The sequence below is a fragment of the Hirundo rustica genome, chromosome 4 (genome assembly GCF_015227805.2).
Source record: "Hirundo rustica isolate bHirRus1 chromosome 4, bHirRus1.pri.v3, whole genome shotgun sequence".
Classification (NCBI taxonomy): Eukaryota; Metazoa; Chordata; class Aves; order Passeriformes; family Hirundinidae; genus Hirundo; species Hirundo rustica.
The window spans coordinates 27198521-27211431 of NC_053453.1; the positions used below are offsets into that span (position 1 = coordinate 27198521).

Below are 12911 nucleotides of genomic sequence, written 5' to 3' on the forward strand. Positions count from 1 at the left end.
TCTTCCAGCCTTTCCTCACAGGAAAGGTACTCCATTTCTCTAACCATCTTGGTAGTCTCATTTGAACTCTAACAGGTCCCTGTCCTTCCTGTGATGGGGCCCCAGAGATGGATGCAGCACTCCAGGTAGGGTCTCACCAGAGTGGAGAAGTGGGGCAGAATCCCCTCCCTTGAGCAGCTGGCCACGCTGCTCTTGACACAGCCCAGGATACAATTGGATTTCTGGGTTGGGAGGGCACTTTGCCTGCTCATGTCCAGCTTCTCATGCAACTCAGGTCCTTCTTGGCAGGGCTGCTCTGGATCTATTCCTTCCCCAGCCTTCTGTTGATGCAGGGGTTGCCCTGACCCAGCTGCAGCACCTTGCACTTGGTCCTGTTAAAACTCATGACATTTCCACCTGCCCACTTCTTGAGCTTTTCCAGATCCCTCTGGATGGCATCCCATCCTTCAGGTGTGAAGTTGTTTAAGTGGTGTGAATTAGTATTAAACCTTATAGCACTATCTAGCATTATCTTACAAATAGGAATAGATCTTATGTACACTAGGCAGGAATATTCAGAGATGGTATTTTAGAGTATGTAAAAGGACAAAATTGCTTCCTTTTTGTCTTTTAAGATAGAAGACATATGAGGCATTAATTTGATCTATACTCAACCAACCAAATGTTAGCTCACTTATACTTCTGGCAAAAATGTTTTTAAATGTTAAAATCTGTTACTAAATCTCTGTTTTGCATCTAATATTGCTACACTGATGACACAATTTTCTATTTTTTCAGTGGAAATTAGAAATAATTAGCCTAGTATTAATGATTCAAATTTTAATGCCAGTGTCTACATTTGCTTTGTTTAAAAGTTTGCTTGGAATAAAAGTTGTATTCTGATTCTAGCCTAGTTACCCAAAGAAATGAAGTACATATGATCTTCCTTTCTGATTGTTATTTTTAATGACTTTTGAACAAGGTATCTCAAAGGTGCTAAGTTTATACCTCACACAGCCCTTGGGTTTTAAATCTTCGAACCGCTGCATGGTTCTATGTTTTCCCAATAACAGCCATTTGGCCTCTGCAGTTCAGCAGTACGCTGGTGGTGGAGATCTCTAATAGCAGCAACATGTATTGTGTCTGGACAACAGATAAAGAGGGAATGTGGAAGAATCTGGGATGTTATTGTGAGGTGATATGCAGTAACATTCAAGATATTGCCATGTTGTTGGGATTATGGCACAGAGCTGTGGGATTACTCACAGGGAAGGGAGGTAATCTCTGCAAAATAAAAAGGCACTTAAGTACATGGTGCAAAGCTATAGAAAAATGGCCTGGAATAAATGTGTTATTCCTAGAGGTAGGTACTTGTTTATCTGTAAAGCCGGTCACATCCATTCAAACAGTATGTTATCTGCAGTATCATTTATACTCTTTAATACAGATAATTTTTTTGGCATGTTGCTCAGAAGACAGGTTGTCTCTTTTATGTAATCTTCTTTGGTGGGTGGGTGTGGGGATCTCATCTGCTTTACCCAGTGCTGGTATTTGTCCCCCTTTACAGTGATTCTCTAATGAAAGACATCTGTTGTGCAATGCCTGTCATCTACACTGTGATAAATGCACTTGAGAATATATTTTGGTGTTCAAAATCATTTGTATCTTCATCTCATCGGTGTTTCGGGGTAACTCTCTACAAGCGATATGGGCAGAATGAATAGCAAACATTTCAAGGTCAGGTACTGCACTGATTCTGTTAGATGTGTTTATATCACTTGCCTCATGCTCTTTGTGTTGTCAGAATCTCAATTTTCATACTGAAAGAATACTGGCAGTACCATACATAATCAAGATGGTCCCTTGTTGTTAATACTATCTGTGAAAAGAAAAACTGGAAAAAAAAAAAGTGCTGAGAGGAATAGTTGCGTTATTTATTAGTGACTTACATGCCACAGGAGATGATAATGCTAAAAGCTTTCAGGCAGTGCTTTCTACATTCAAAGTAGCTCACAGGTTGACTGTCTTCTTAGATCCAGCAAATGGGGCAGAAAGGTTAAGTGACCTGCACACAGCCAGCCAGCTTCACTAACAGTTATGAGTCCTGGGCATCTCTACTGGAGTCACTGGTCTTTGTCAAGTCTGTGACAAAATTGTCCTTACACTCTCTCTCTGCTGCTCTTAGAATGAATCTTGAAAGTGATGAAAACGTGTCATGATTAAAGAGATATTCTGAACTCTCTGGTGTTTGTAAAGTGCTTTTTTGATTTGCAAATTGTTCTTAACATCACATTCGTGGAAGTGTATGGGTGGAAACCAAATGCATCTTTGACATTTCTTTTATGCATTGCTGTCAATCAAATGGCACATTATATTATTTTCATCATTTTAAGAAGAAAGGATTAAATCACTATTTGAAAATTCTTGGGAAGTAATAAAAAAGAGCATTCAGAGGTTTATCTATGGTGAAAATAAGTGCAATTCTGCTATTTCTATAATGATTTTTTTCTCTTGGGTTAAAATATTTTTGAAGCTCACTGCTCTTTTTAAAGCAGCAAAGATATATGACTACCTCTTTTCCTTCCAAAGGATTTCCTGCTACAGATTTTCACAGTATTTCGGATACTAATACGACCAGAGATGTTTCCAAAAGACTGGACAGTGATGCGTTTGGTTGCAAACAAGTAAGGTATTTTTAATGTTATTAAAAAGTATGGGTAGTATTCACAGATCATGATAAAAATGAAGTTATATGATGTATGTAATAAAAATACAATGTATTTTTTATAATGCTGGTTGCAGTTTTTCTTCTTTTAATTTAAGATCTCAAATCTAAGGACTTCTTTTATACCACAAATTTATGATGTAATCTGTACCTCTTTCTGTTCTGAATTTTAGTAAGCACATATAACTGGAAACTCAGAAACACTTTTACAGAATAAAGCTGCAAAGCATCAACAGCTGTGTTTTCCAAGTAACAAATGACAAGTCTTTAAGGAATGTCTTTTCAATTCTTTTTCTTGAAATTCTGAGTTGGTAAAGATCTGTTGCTCTCAAGAAGAGATTTTTAACTGTAATATTGTTAATGATGCTTTTGCATGTTTGTTCATTTAGTGCTTGTCACAAAAATCACAAATCAGGAAATGAGGTACAGCACAAGGCAGCAGTCACATAAAGCTCTAAGCACTGCTTAGTGAGATTTTCAGATGAAACCTGCCCATCAGTCATTCTTTCTCTGCTCAGGCCTTGTTTTTAAAGAAACAGGTTCCCAACATTTCTAAGAAGTAATTACGACAGGTCTGAAATAATAAATTATGTTTTATTTCAGCTCTATCACCACCTATCCTTTTTGCAGTCATAGCTTTAGATCAGATAAACCAGCAGCACAGTTACACAAACATCAATGTCAGCAGAGGAGAGGCGTTGTGGTGGGCAGACCTAGGAATCCAGAATGAAGGATTGACTTAAACTTTCATGGTATGCATTGCAATGCCTGGTTAAAATGCAATTTTAGTCTGCATTGTGCCTGCTGGCTTCAAGGAGAATTTAAATTTGTAGTGCTGTACATACTACTAGTAGCAGTATTATTGGCACAATTAAATTTAATAACACTTGTGTTTATGATCTGTAACTGTTATGTGTGTGTGGGTATGCAGGCATAATAATATTTGTTTGAATTTTGTCATGACTTGAAACAAATTTTTGTTAATTTTTATTACCTCAGTGCTGCTTATCTTTTCAAGTTTGAATTCCAGAAAATAAAAAGTTACTAAGAATAGATATGATTGTTAGTTTCTGATATTGTTTCTGATATGTTAAATAAATATATAATATTTATGATATTTAATAAGGTATGACAGATACCAGCCTGCATCTGGTAATACTGCTTAAGAAATAAACAGTGAAACACAAGAAAGAAGTAAAAAAATAGGAACTTTTAGACAGAATGAATAATCTAAGAATTTTTTATATGTTCCAGTAACAGCTGGCTTGGCAGATGGCTTTGCAACAGCTGACACATACAAAACTAAGGTTTAGGAACGACCTTGGCATGTGGTACATGGCTGGTGATATTCAGATGATACCAAGCTCTGCAAAAGGAACACTTTTCTTCTCCAGTATTTTAGTAACCATCACACTTGTCCCTTTATTAATCCATGTCATGTTGATTCTGATCATCTAGGAGGTGAGTCTATGCCCAGTTCTGTCAGGCAAAGAAGACAGGCAGAAGCTGACAATAACTGCTGGTGGGAATTGGCCACAAGGAGCTCATCAGACCAGCTTACTGATCCTGATAACACACAATTGCATAAGCACTTCCATAAGCACATCTATCAATTTAGCTTTCAATAACTGCTTGGCTAGGAATTTGTTCCCATGTGGAGAAAGTGCTAGTTTGCTGTGGAACAGAGGGTTTACCAGGTGTACTTCGATGTGTGGTGAAAGCTGAAGCCTCATTATTCCTATGCTCCTATTCTGTTCCTTTTTGAGGCAGCAGAAAGGAAAATCTGCTTCTCATCAGCTTCAAATAACTAGTTTTTCCAGAGCTTTCTGCATGGGAGCTTCTTCCTTTACCTTGTGTTGCTCACTGCAATGGCAGTGGCTGCCTTCCTTCAGCTTCCTCAAGGTGTTCAAAAGCACAGAGTAGTAGCTTTGCTAGAATTGTTTCAGTCCAAAATCTTTAAGTGCAAAGGAAAGAGCCGAGAGGCAGGATACAAAAATAGGGCACTGCCTGCCCCACAAAGAGGAGTGAGCTGTTCTTCCTGAGCTTCACTTCATCAAGTCAGAGCACTTCCACGGATCTGAGACTCTTCAGAGCTGAAGGCAAAACTTCTTCAACTCTCTGCTCCATTCATGTCTAAAAGAAAAAGCTAGAAGGTCTAGCCCATCTTTTTAAGAGCAGAATTAAGTGATCCAGTAACAGTCTGGGTCTTTTCAGACTTCTGCTTCCCAGGAATAAACCAAGTGTTGTATTTTCTGTGTCCCATGGCCACCTTCTGAACTGTCTGGCCTTTCACTCGTGAGAGTAGCTCTGTGTGTCAGGCAGTGTGTGTGTCATGGGAGCCTCACCCATCACTGCAGTCACTTCAACAGCAGCACTGGTTTTCTCTCCCTGTCCCGAGAGTGATATAAGAATTCAAACTGTCTGATCTTTACAGGAAGAGAGATTTAGTCTGTCTGAGCCTAGGGAAGAAATAAGTCTTAGCAAGGATATAATCAAGGAATAAGTTTTTCCTGGGGGAGAAATTACTTTTTTTTCCCCCCCTCTTACTTATGTATGCAGAACTAGAATTACGTGAAATATTTCTATGTCTTAAAATGCCATAAATCTTAGAATATACAATATTTACATATAAAAATATTATTGCCCTCTGGCTGCTAGGGTTTTTGTTTTTTGTTTTTTTTTCTTTCTAGTTGCAATGTAGCATCTGATACCTGAATGCTGTCTGAGAAATAAAAAAAAAATAATAAAAAAAAAAACAAAAAAAAATTAAAAAAAAAAAAACAAAAAACACCAAAACCAGAAGATACTATGAGCTCAAGAAGTCAAATCTGTAACTGTCCAGAAACTAAGATGTTTCGTGATGACACATGTATGATCTATAGTTCTGAATGTTCTGATGCCCAATGTGTGAAAGTGTTAATGGCTAGCATTATAAACTGCCAATTGACCTCTAAAATTTGAGAAATAACATATAAAAAGGCAAACTTAGCACTGAAGCAGAGAAATAGATTTTTTGAATTGTATTCTGTAATGGAAAGAGAACATGCAAAAAACATCCTTAGCTTTTAACAGTTGAGCAAAGAGATAAAAATAACTCAGTTTAAAGCTTCATAACTGTAATATCTGAGCTAATCAGCATACATGCAGGAAAGCAAAATAACTACTTATGGTAATTTAATATTTCTAATGTGAATGTTACTACTGAGTGACAAATATGACTTTATGTTTATTATGGAAAATATAATTTTAATTTCTTTTGTTCTCAGAGTAGACTTTCTTTCTACAACAACTAGGTAGTATCTAGCTTCTATTTGTATCTGCAGAGGAGCACCACATCATAGAGGAAGATGTTTGAATCAGTTGCCTAGCCCCACAGGGAAATACTAAATTTTGTAGCAAAATATGTCTGACTAAAATTGAAGCTTCTGGAGAAGACCTTCACAGTTTCAACTGGAAATCACTGTGTAATGGTCACTGGCTTCAGTTACCTAAATGTTAGGAAAAGAATGACTTGTCTACTTTAATTGCCTGGCATCTTTTAAGAGCAGTTAACAGGCTCAGCTGAACTTCAGGTATGTCATGTTATTAATAGCTGAGTAGGGACTTGGAGAGCAAAGGAGTTTCAATTACTTACTGAGCAAATCTTTGATATTCATAACATACTATGCCTATGCATTATTGAACAAAGAACTAATTTTCTGCTGCTTTTGGTATGCAAGATTTAATTTTCAAGATATCTGTGTAATTAACTATGTATATCCTTTCAGCATTCTGCTTAATGGTAGAGATGCTAGGTCATCCAATCTTCAATTTGAATACTATAACCATACAAAATAGATGTACAAGTAGTATTATTTTTATAGTAAAATAATTGATCTGTAAAGTAATGTTTACATAATATGTTGCTTAAACTGAAATTTCAAATGTATCTAATGACAGTTGGGCATAAGGACTTCAAGCAGAGAATCCTTTTGGTTATCAAACTCAGTAATGGCGGAAATACATTTTTAATTATTATTAATATTATTATAATAAAAGTAACTCAGATGTAATACACAGTAAGGGGAGACCTCAAATCAGCATTAATGTCATCATTATGGCTGCTCTGAAGAATCCTGTTAGGTTCCATGGTGTGGGAGTCTGAGACTCCTACAATGAACAAAAATTCCTGCTTTTATGTAATGCATAGTGTTGTTAACAACATTTTTGCTTTTATGTAATCCAAAATATTGCTAGCAACTGAACCTGGCATTCAGTCCTTCACAAAAAACATATATACATAGGCATGCATGTATAAATATGCTCATAAACATATAACAATAGATACATACACATAGGTGATTCAAGGTTTGTTTCATTTCCTTATGAAATATGAAAGAATTTCTTTTCTGTTTGAATACCTCTGTGTTCAGGATTATTTCACTCTGAAACAGCAGAGAATGGAATGAGAAGCTAATGTTACACATTTGTGCTATATCAGCAAGGAAAAGGAAAGCTTTCATTTTCTGCCACTGGCTGCCCAGGCAAAAGCCAAGTTGCCAGAGCATAGCCCAGTCAGTGAACAGTTGTTGAACTTCTGGATTTTTCAAACAGCTTATTGCAGACGGGTTTGCTCTGAAACTTTGATGGAAAAGCCATTCCATCAACAACGGCCTTACCAGACATTGGGTTAGTATCCTGTTTATGAGTCCAGAATAACTTAGTAGCTAAAAGCAGAGGGTTTTCTCCTGTAAAACAGGCATTCTGAACAAATATGTGGCAGGTGGTAAGAGAAAGAAAAGCAAGTCTTGTCACAAACTCCGTAGTTTATAGTTTGATACTCAGATGGATTTCAAATGAGTGTTGTTGTTGTTTGGAAATCGCTGGCTGGGAATCAACTTGGAAGCTGCGTACTGTACCGAATCAGGCAGCTGTCCTCTGGCTGCTGCCTCTGCTTTGTGCATTTTTTGCTTCTTTGTATATGAGCATCCCCAACCTTATCTTGTTTTCTGTTCTACCTGATTTTAGATTGTTGTAGATTCAGAATAACAGATGGTGGGTCAAAAAACAATGTCTTCAACCTTGTGTGTTGCATCTGGTGTTTTGAGTTTTGGTTGTTTGTGGTTTTGGTGTGGGGTTGGGGTTTTTTTGGTGGGTTTTTTTTTGGGGGGGGGGGGTGGGGGGGGGGAGTGTTTTTTTTTTTATCTGCATCATATCTTTGGCTTGCCAAATAAATTAAACCAGAGCTAAGTTCACTATAGGAAGAAATACTTGCATTGCAGTTATTCTGTTATCTCAGGAAAATGCTTCAAAAATTTTTCTAAAAGTTGCATTTAAGATGTCTATGTTATTCACCTCATAAGAATTGAAGCAGATCTTTCTCTTCAGTTTCACCTGCCATTGAAGAATGTAGGAAGAAATGAATTGTCTCAGACATAAATAGAACTATGTAAGGTAAACTTGGCAGTGTGGTTATGGGTCTTGTGGATTTTTCTCTTGAGTACAGTTTTTCAGGGATTTATTACTTTGGACTTGTCTGGAAATTTCATATAGCAATAATTCTGATAAGCTGACTTCTACCAGAATGTCTTCCTGATATATACAAACGATTTCCATTTTGCAAAGCATATGGACCTTAAATTAAATCATGCACAACAACAAGAATGACAGGGCTCTGTTCTTATCCACACCTTGATTATTAACTTTGCTTCTATTGCATTTTACTAATGTTTCACTTTATGTTCCACGCTGCAACAGCGAGTGCTGTACACAGTCTGTAACTCTCCATTGGTGAAAAAGTGGGGTTAACTTACCAATGAGTACCAATGGAACATTACTTGGATAGAAAATAAAGAAAATAAAATGTATGAAAATACACTTGAGCAATGGAATAGGAATACATGAAACTGGAAACTCAAGCACTGTTTCAAAAACAGTCTCAGAACTGGCTGTTACAGGTGTTCAGGCACATCAAACAAGAAGGAAAAGTTTGGCAGGGACAGTAATTTTAGAAGTAGAAGGATAGAAGCAACCATTTGAACTACTAATATGTTAAATTATACGTAGTCATTTTATATTTATAAATGTGAAAGCTGTCAAAAGTGCTAGAAGAAAAATATAGTTTACCTCCTAGAGTTGGCTAATATTTAATTCTTTGGTGTTGTAAAAATGAAACATATTGTAACCTTGAAATATATGTATTGCTGGTTTGGTGTTTGGGGTTTTTTTTGTGGTGGGTGGTGGTGGTTTGTTTTTTGGTTTTTTTTTTTTTTTTTTTTTTTTTTTTTTTTTTTTTTTTTTTGTCTTGAATACATTGAAAAAAATAGTAAAAAAAGTTGACTCCAAAATATAGAAAGGGAAACATATTTTAGCATTGTAACAGCATGCAGGTCAAAAACTATGTTCAAAGAAGATCTAAATGTATTAATAATAGACAGATGGTAATTAAATGAAATGTGTAGATATTACCTTTTTCACAGATGATCTTTAAACAGTTGATTGTTGTAAAATACATAACAGCAAAAAGATCATTCTGTGTCTATCTTTTTTTCTCTCTGTAAGTATTTGCTTCTGATGATTTTTAAAAATAATTTAATGCTTTATATGGATTGTTAGTTTGACTAAATATGTTGGCAGACAAGAGCGCTGCAGAGGTTAGTTTAAGGTTTGAACCACTGAAATTAGGTGTATTTAAATAATCTCATAGAATGGTCTATTTCTATAGATTACCAAAGTTGGTTACTACAATAAACAAAGCCATCATTGACCTTTGGTGACAACCACTGTGAAAGGATCTTGGTCATATATATTTATTTGAGATAGATTATTATAATTCAGGCGGGTGTAAATGTTGGGTAATGTATGACTTTCTACAACATACAGCATAGAGATCTTTAGAAGCAGATCCTTCTCACAGAGCTCATGCAGTTTTGCATTTATCTGTTGTCATTAAAAAGATTTTTGTCCATAGGGGTGTCAATGTTGAATATTGTCATTTACTAGATATTTTATATTTATAATCTATATTCTCACATTTTCAATACCGAGAAAGCTGAAAACAGATTGTACAACTGTGTGTATTAATACTATTAAGACAAGGTGTGTAATAAATCTGAAATAATAATTATTTTCTGAACAAAGTTTATGATTGGTTCTAATCAATAATGTTGTTCTATATAGAATGTCTGTTTTCAGTGCACATTCTTACAGCACGCCTTATTATCTTAATGGGCATGTTTTCTGTCAATAGGTGCTGTTAAGTATCTATATGATATGTTGAAAATGTAGTATTTAATGCCACCAGACATGCTACATCTGTTTCTTCACTGGAAAATTGTCCTGCTTTGAGCATTAAATATGAATTTCCACTTAATGAAAACTCCTGTCTTTTTCATTCTTTTCTTCCCAGTGTGATCATTACTACAGTCTTGTACCTTTCGGATGCCCTTCGTAAAAACTTCTTAAATGAAAACTTTGATTACAAGGTAGAGTAAATGATAGATGCAATAGCTGCTACATCATCCTGTGGCTTGGTGGTCATTGAACGCAACTCCAGCATCTAAGCAGCTAGAATATGTACTAAATCAGCAATTTCAAGTGCTCAGAGATCTTTTTTTCTTAAATACAGGACTATCTTAAAAATTAGTGCTTTGAGTTATTTTTAATTTAATCTGTTTTTTAATTTTGTTATTTGAGCCTCTTTGTTAGACTGCTTATTTAGGATTTTTGCATAGTAATTTTTTGGATCATAAAAACTAATGAAATTATTTAGCTGGGTTTTTTAGTTATTACAGAAAGAAAAAGTATTTCATTTTTTTAATCAATGCAAATTTATGTAAAACATAGATTTAAATTTTTGCAATTTCTCTCAGACCAATTAACATAGTGCATAATTAAAATTAGAAAATTATGACACTTCATGATGAACGTAGTTAAAGATGTTAGTGCATATCCCTTATAGTGAGATACTGCATTTATAATAAACTGTGAATTACAAGTTAAGCTTTTAGGATTCAGATGAGAAGATTTAGGAATGTGTCTGAAAAGACACATTTCCATGGAAACAAACCTGAATGAATATTCTGCCCACCCAAGAAATGTTAGTCCAACTGCTGCATCATGGAAAGTGCAGAATCTCCTTCCTAGAGAAGACAGTGAGCTCCTGCTGACTTCCAGCAGGGTTGTGGATGCTTCTCTGAAAATCCAGACTCCTGTTAGATAGATTGTCAGGAATGAAGATTTATCTACTTAAGTGAACATGAGGAAGCCTATTCTTTATGAATTTATGTACGTTCAAAGGCTAAAACTGATAAAAGAATTTCCTGCAGACAAGGCCTCTATGTTCCCTAAACTTGATTAGCAATGTTATTGCTGTCCTGCGGACCTGCAGGGTCTGGAATAGGGCTCCCTGTACACTTCCAGTCATGGAGCATCTAAAATTGGGTTACAGTATTTAGTATTGCACTTTAATTTTATCTCTAAGTCTTTTAAGTAGAATATTCAACATCTAATTCATAAAGCATGAGCACAAAACTTCTGTATATTTGCAATATCTTAACAAAGCCTGGCTTTTGTTTTGTCCATTGAAAACTGCAGCATGTGAGACTTGCAAATAGTGTTATACAGCCAGAGAATGTCAGTCCTGTCCTGTTCTGTGATAGCTTTTGAGGTGTCAGAATATTTTGGGTTTTGGACTTAAAAGGCATAACTTTAGTAGTTTTCTATTTAAACATACCCAAATGGAAGTTTCCAAAAGTAAGGAGTTTTGGTTTGGAGGGATGAAAAAAAACAATCTGTAAGTCTGAAACTTTTACATTTCGAGATGTAGGATATGTAAATAGATGTATTTCTGCGGAACATCTTGGGCTTGGTGAAAAGTTTATTTTGAGTCAAAGAAATTTAGTCAAAAGCAGTTTGAGTAATTAGTTGAGACTGAAACTAGGGCTGTGATTTGAAATTTTACATCTTGAGTGGTCATAAATTGTACTGAGAAAATGAAATAACCACATGCCATATGCTTATTGTAGATATGGGATTCCTACTTTTTTCTTGCTGTCATTTTTATAAACCAGTTATGTCTGCAACTGGAGATGTTCACACCTTCCAAGAAGAAAAAGGTCTTAGAAAAGTAAGTATTGTTATCAGCTTGTAGAAAACTGTAACAGATTTAAAATTTCTCAAAATGCAAGACACTGTAGGTTACAAAAGGACCCACCAAAAGAAAAACATAACAGTATGTCCAGTGACTAGAACAAGAGTAGGTTCTGGCCCTTTGTACAGGTCTTCAGAGCCAATAACCTTCATATGAGTGCCTAAACTGGTTCAGACACTGGGAGCAAAGCAGCCATTCATTGCCAGTGAACGCATGAGTCAACTCACACTTGTTCAGGTGTTTCTGCCAAGCACTGCACTATTGTCTGTATGGATTAATTGCATTTCTTTAAGCTAGAGCAAAACTATCTGTTCTCAGAGAGAGAACTGGAGCATGTTATGGCAAAAAATAGGTTTTGCTTCACAGCTGTGTTACTGATGTGTAGCATTTTGACAATATTTTGAATAAACCTGGGCTTAGGAATCCAGTTGTAGCTGGGTACAATCAAAAGAGCAAAAAAACTTGGGAGAAATAAGCACTTTCAAAGTTGTTTCTTGTGGACGACAAATGAGACATTTAATTGAATAATATCATAGAATGGCATATGAACTTGATTTTCTTAAATTATCTTTCACTTTCTTGCTTTATTTTTTAATACACTGCAGATATGGTGACATGAGGGTAACAATGGGATGTGAAATCTTCAGTATGTGGCAAAATTTAGGTAAGTGATTAAACACATCATCAGTAACTCATAAAATGAAAGCAAATTATTAGTTCTTCACCTATTATATATAATTCCCAGTGACAGACAAGTTATTGATAATTATGTTCAAGACTTAAAGACTTGATCCAAGTTTAGGAAAAAGTTTGTCATCTGTAGTTCTCTTCTTTATAGCTAAACTCAGCTTTCTATGCCTTGATACAGTAGCTGACCCATCTCTATTTCTTCATAGGGAACTGAGAGAATACGATCAAAGAAAATTAAGAAAGAAAGTACTACTCCTTTTGGGCAGAATTATTATGCCTTAAATATACTTATGTACTTATTTACTTATGTTCTTATTTTTAGTCCTGTTGTCAAAGTAAGATATGTCTTAGTTCTGAAGCTCTCCTGAGATCCTGGATTTGCATCAT

General features: G+C 35.5%; 1 protein-coding gene across 4 annotated transcripts in view; it reads left to right on the forward strand.

Moving 5' to 3' along the window:
* The window catches only part of DOCK4 (dedicator of cytokinesis 4), a 244634-nt gene that overhangs the window by 187664 nt on the left and 44059 nt on the right, over positions 1-12911 (forward strand). For all 4 annotated transcript variants that reach the window (XM_040062079.2, XM_040062081.2, XM_040062080.2 and 1 more), the window contains exons 27-30: positions 2569-2663; positions 10092-10167; positions 11710-11810; positions 12440-12498. In XM_040062079.2, coding sequence (XP_039918013.1) covers positions 2569-2663; positions 10092-10167; positions 11710-11810; positions 12440-12498 — 331 coding nt within the window. The remainder of the gene's footprint in view (positions 1-2568; positions 2664-10091; positions 10168-11709; positions 11811-12439; positions 12499-12911) is intronic.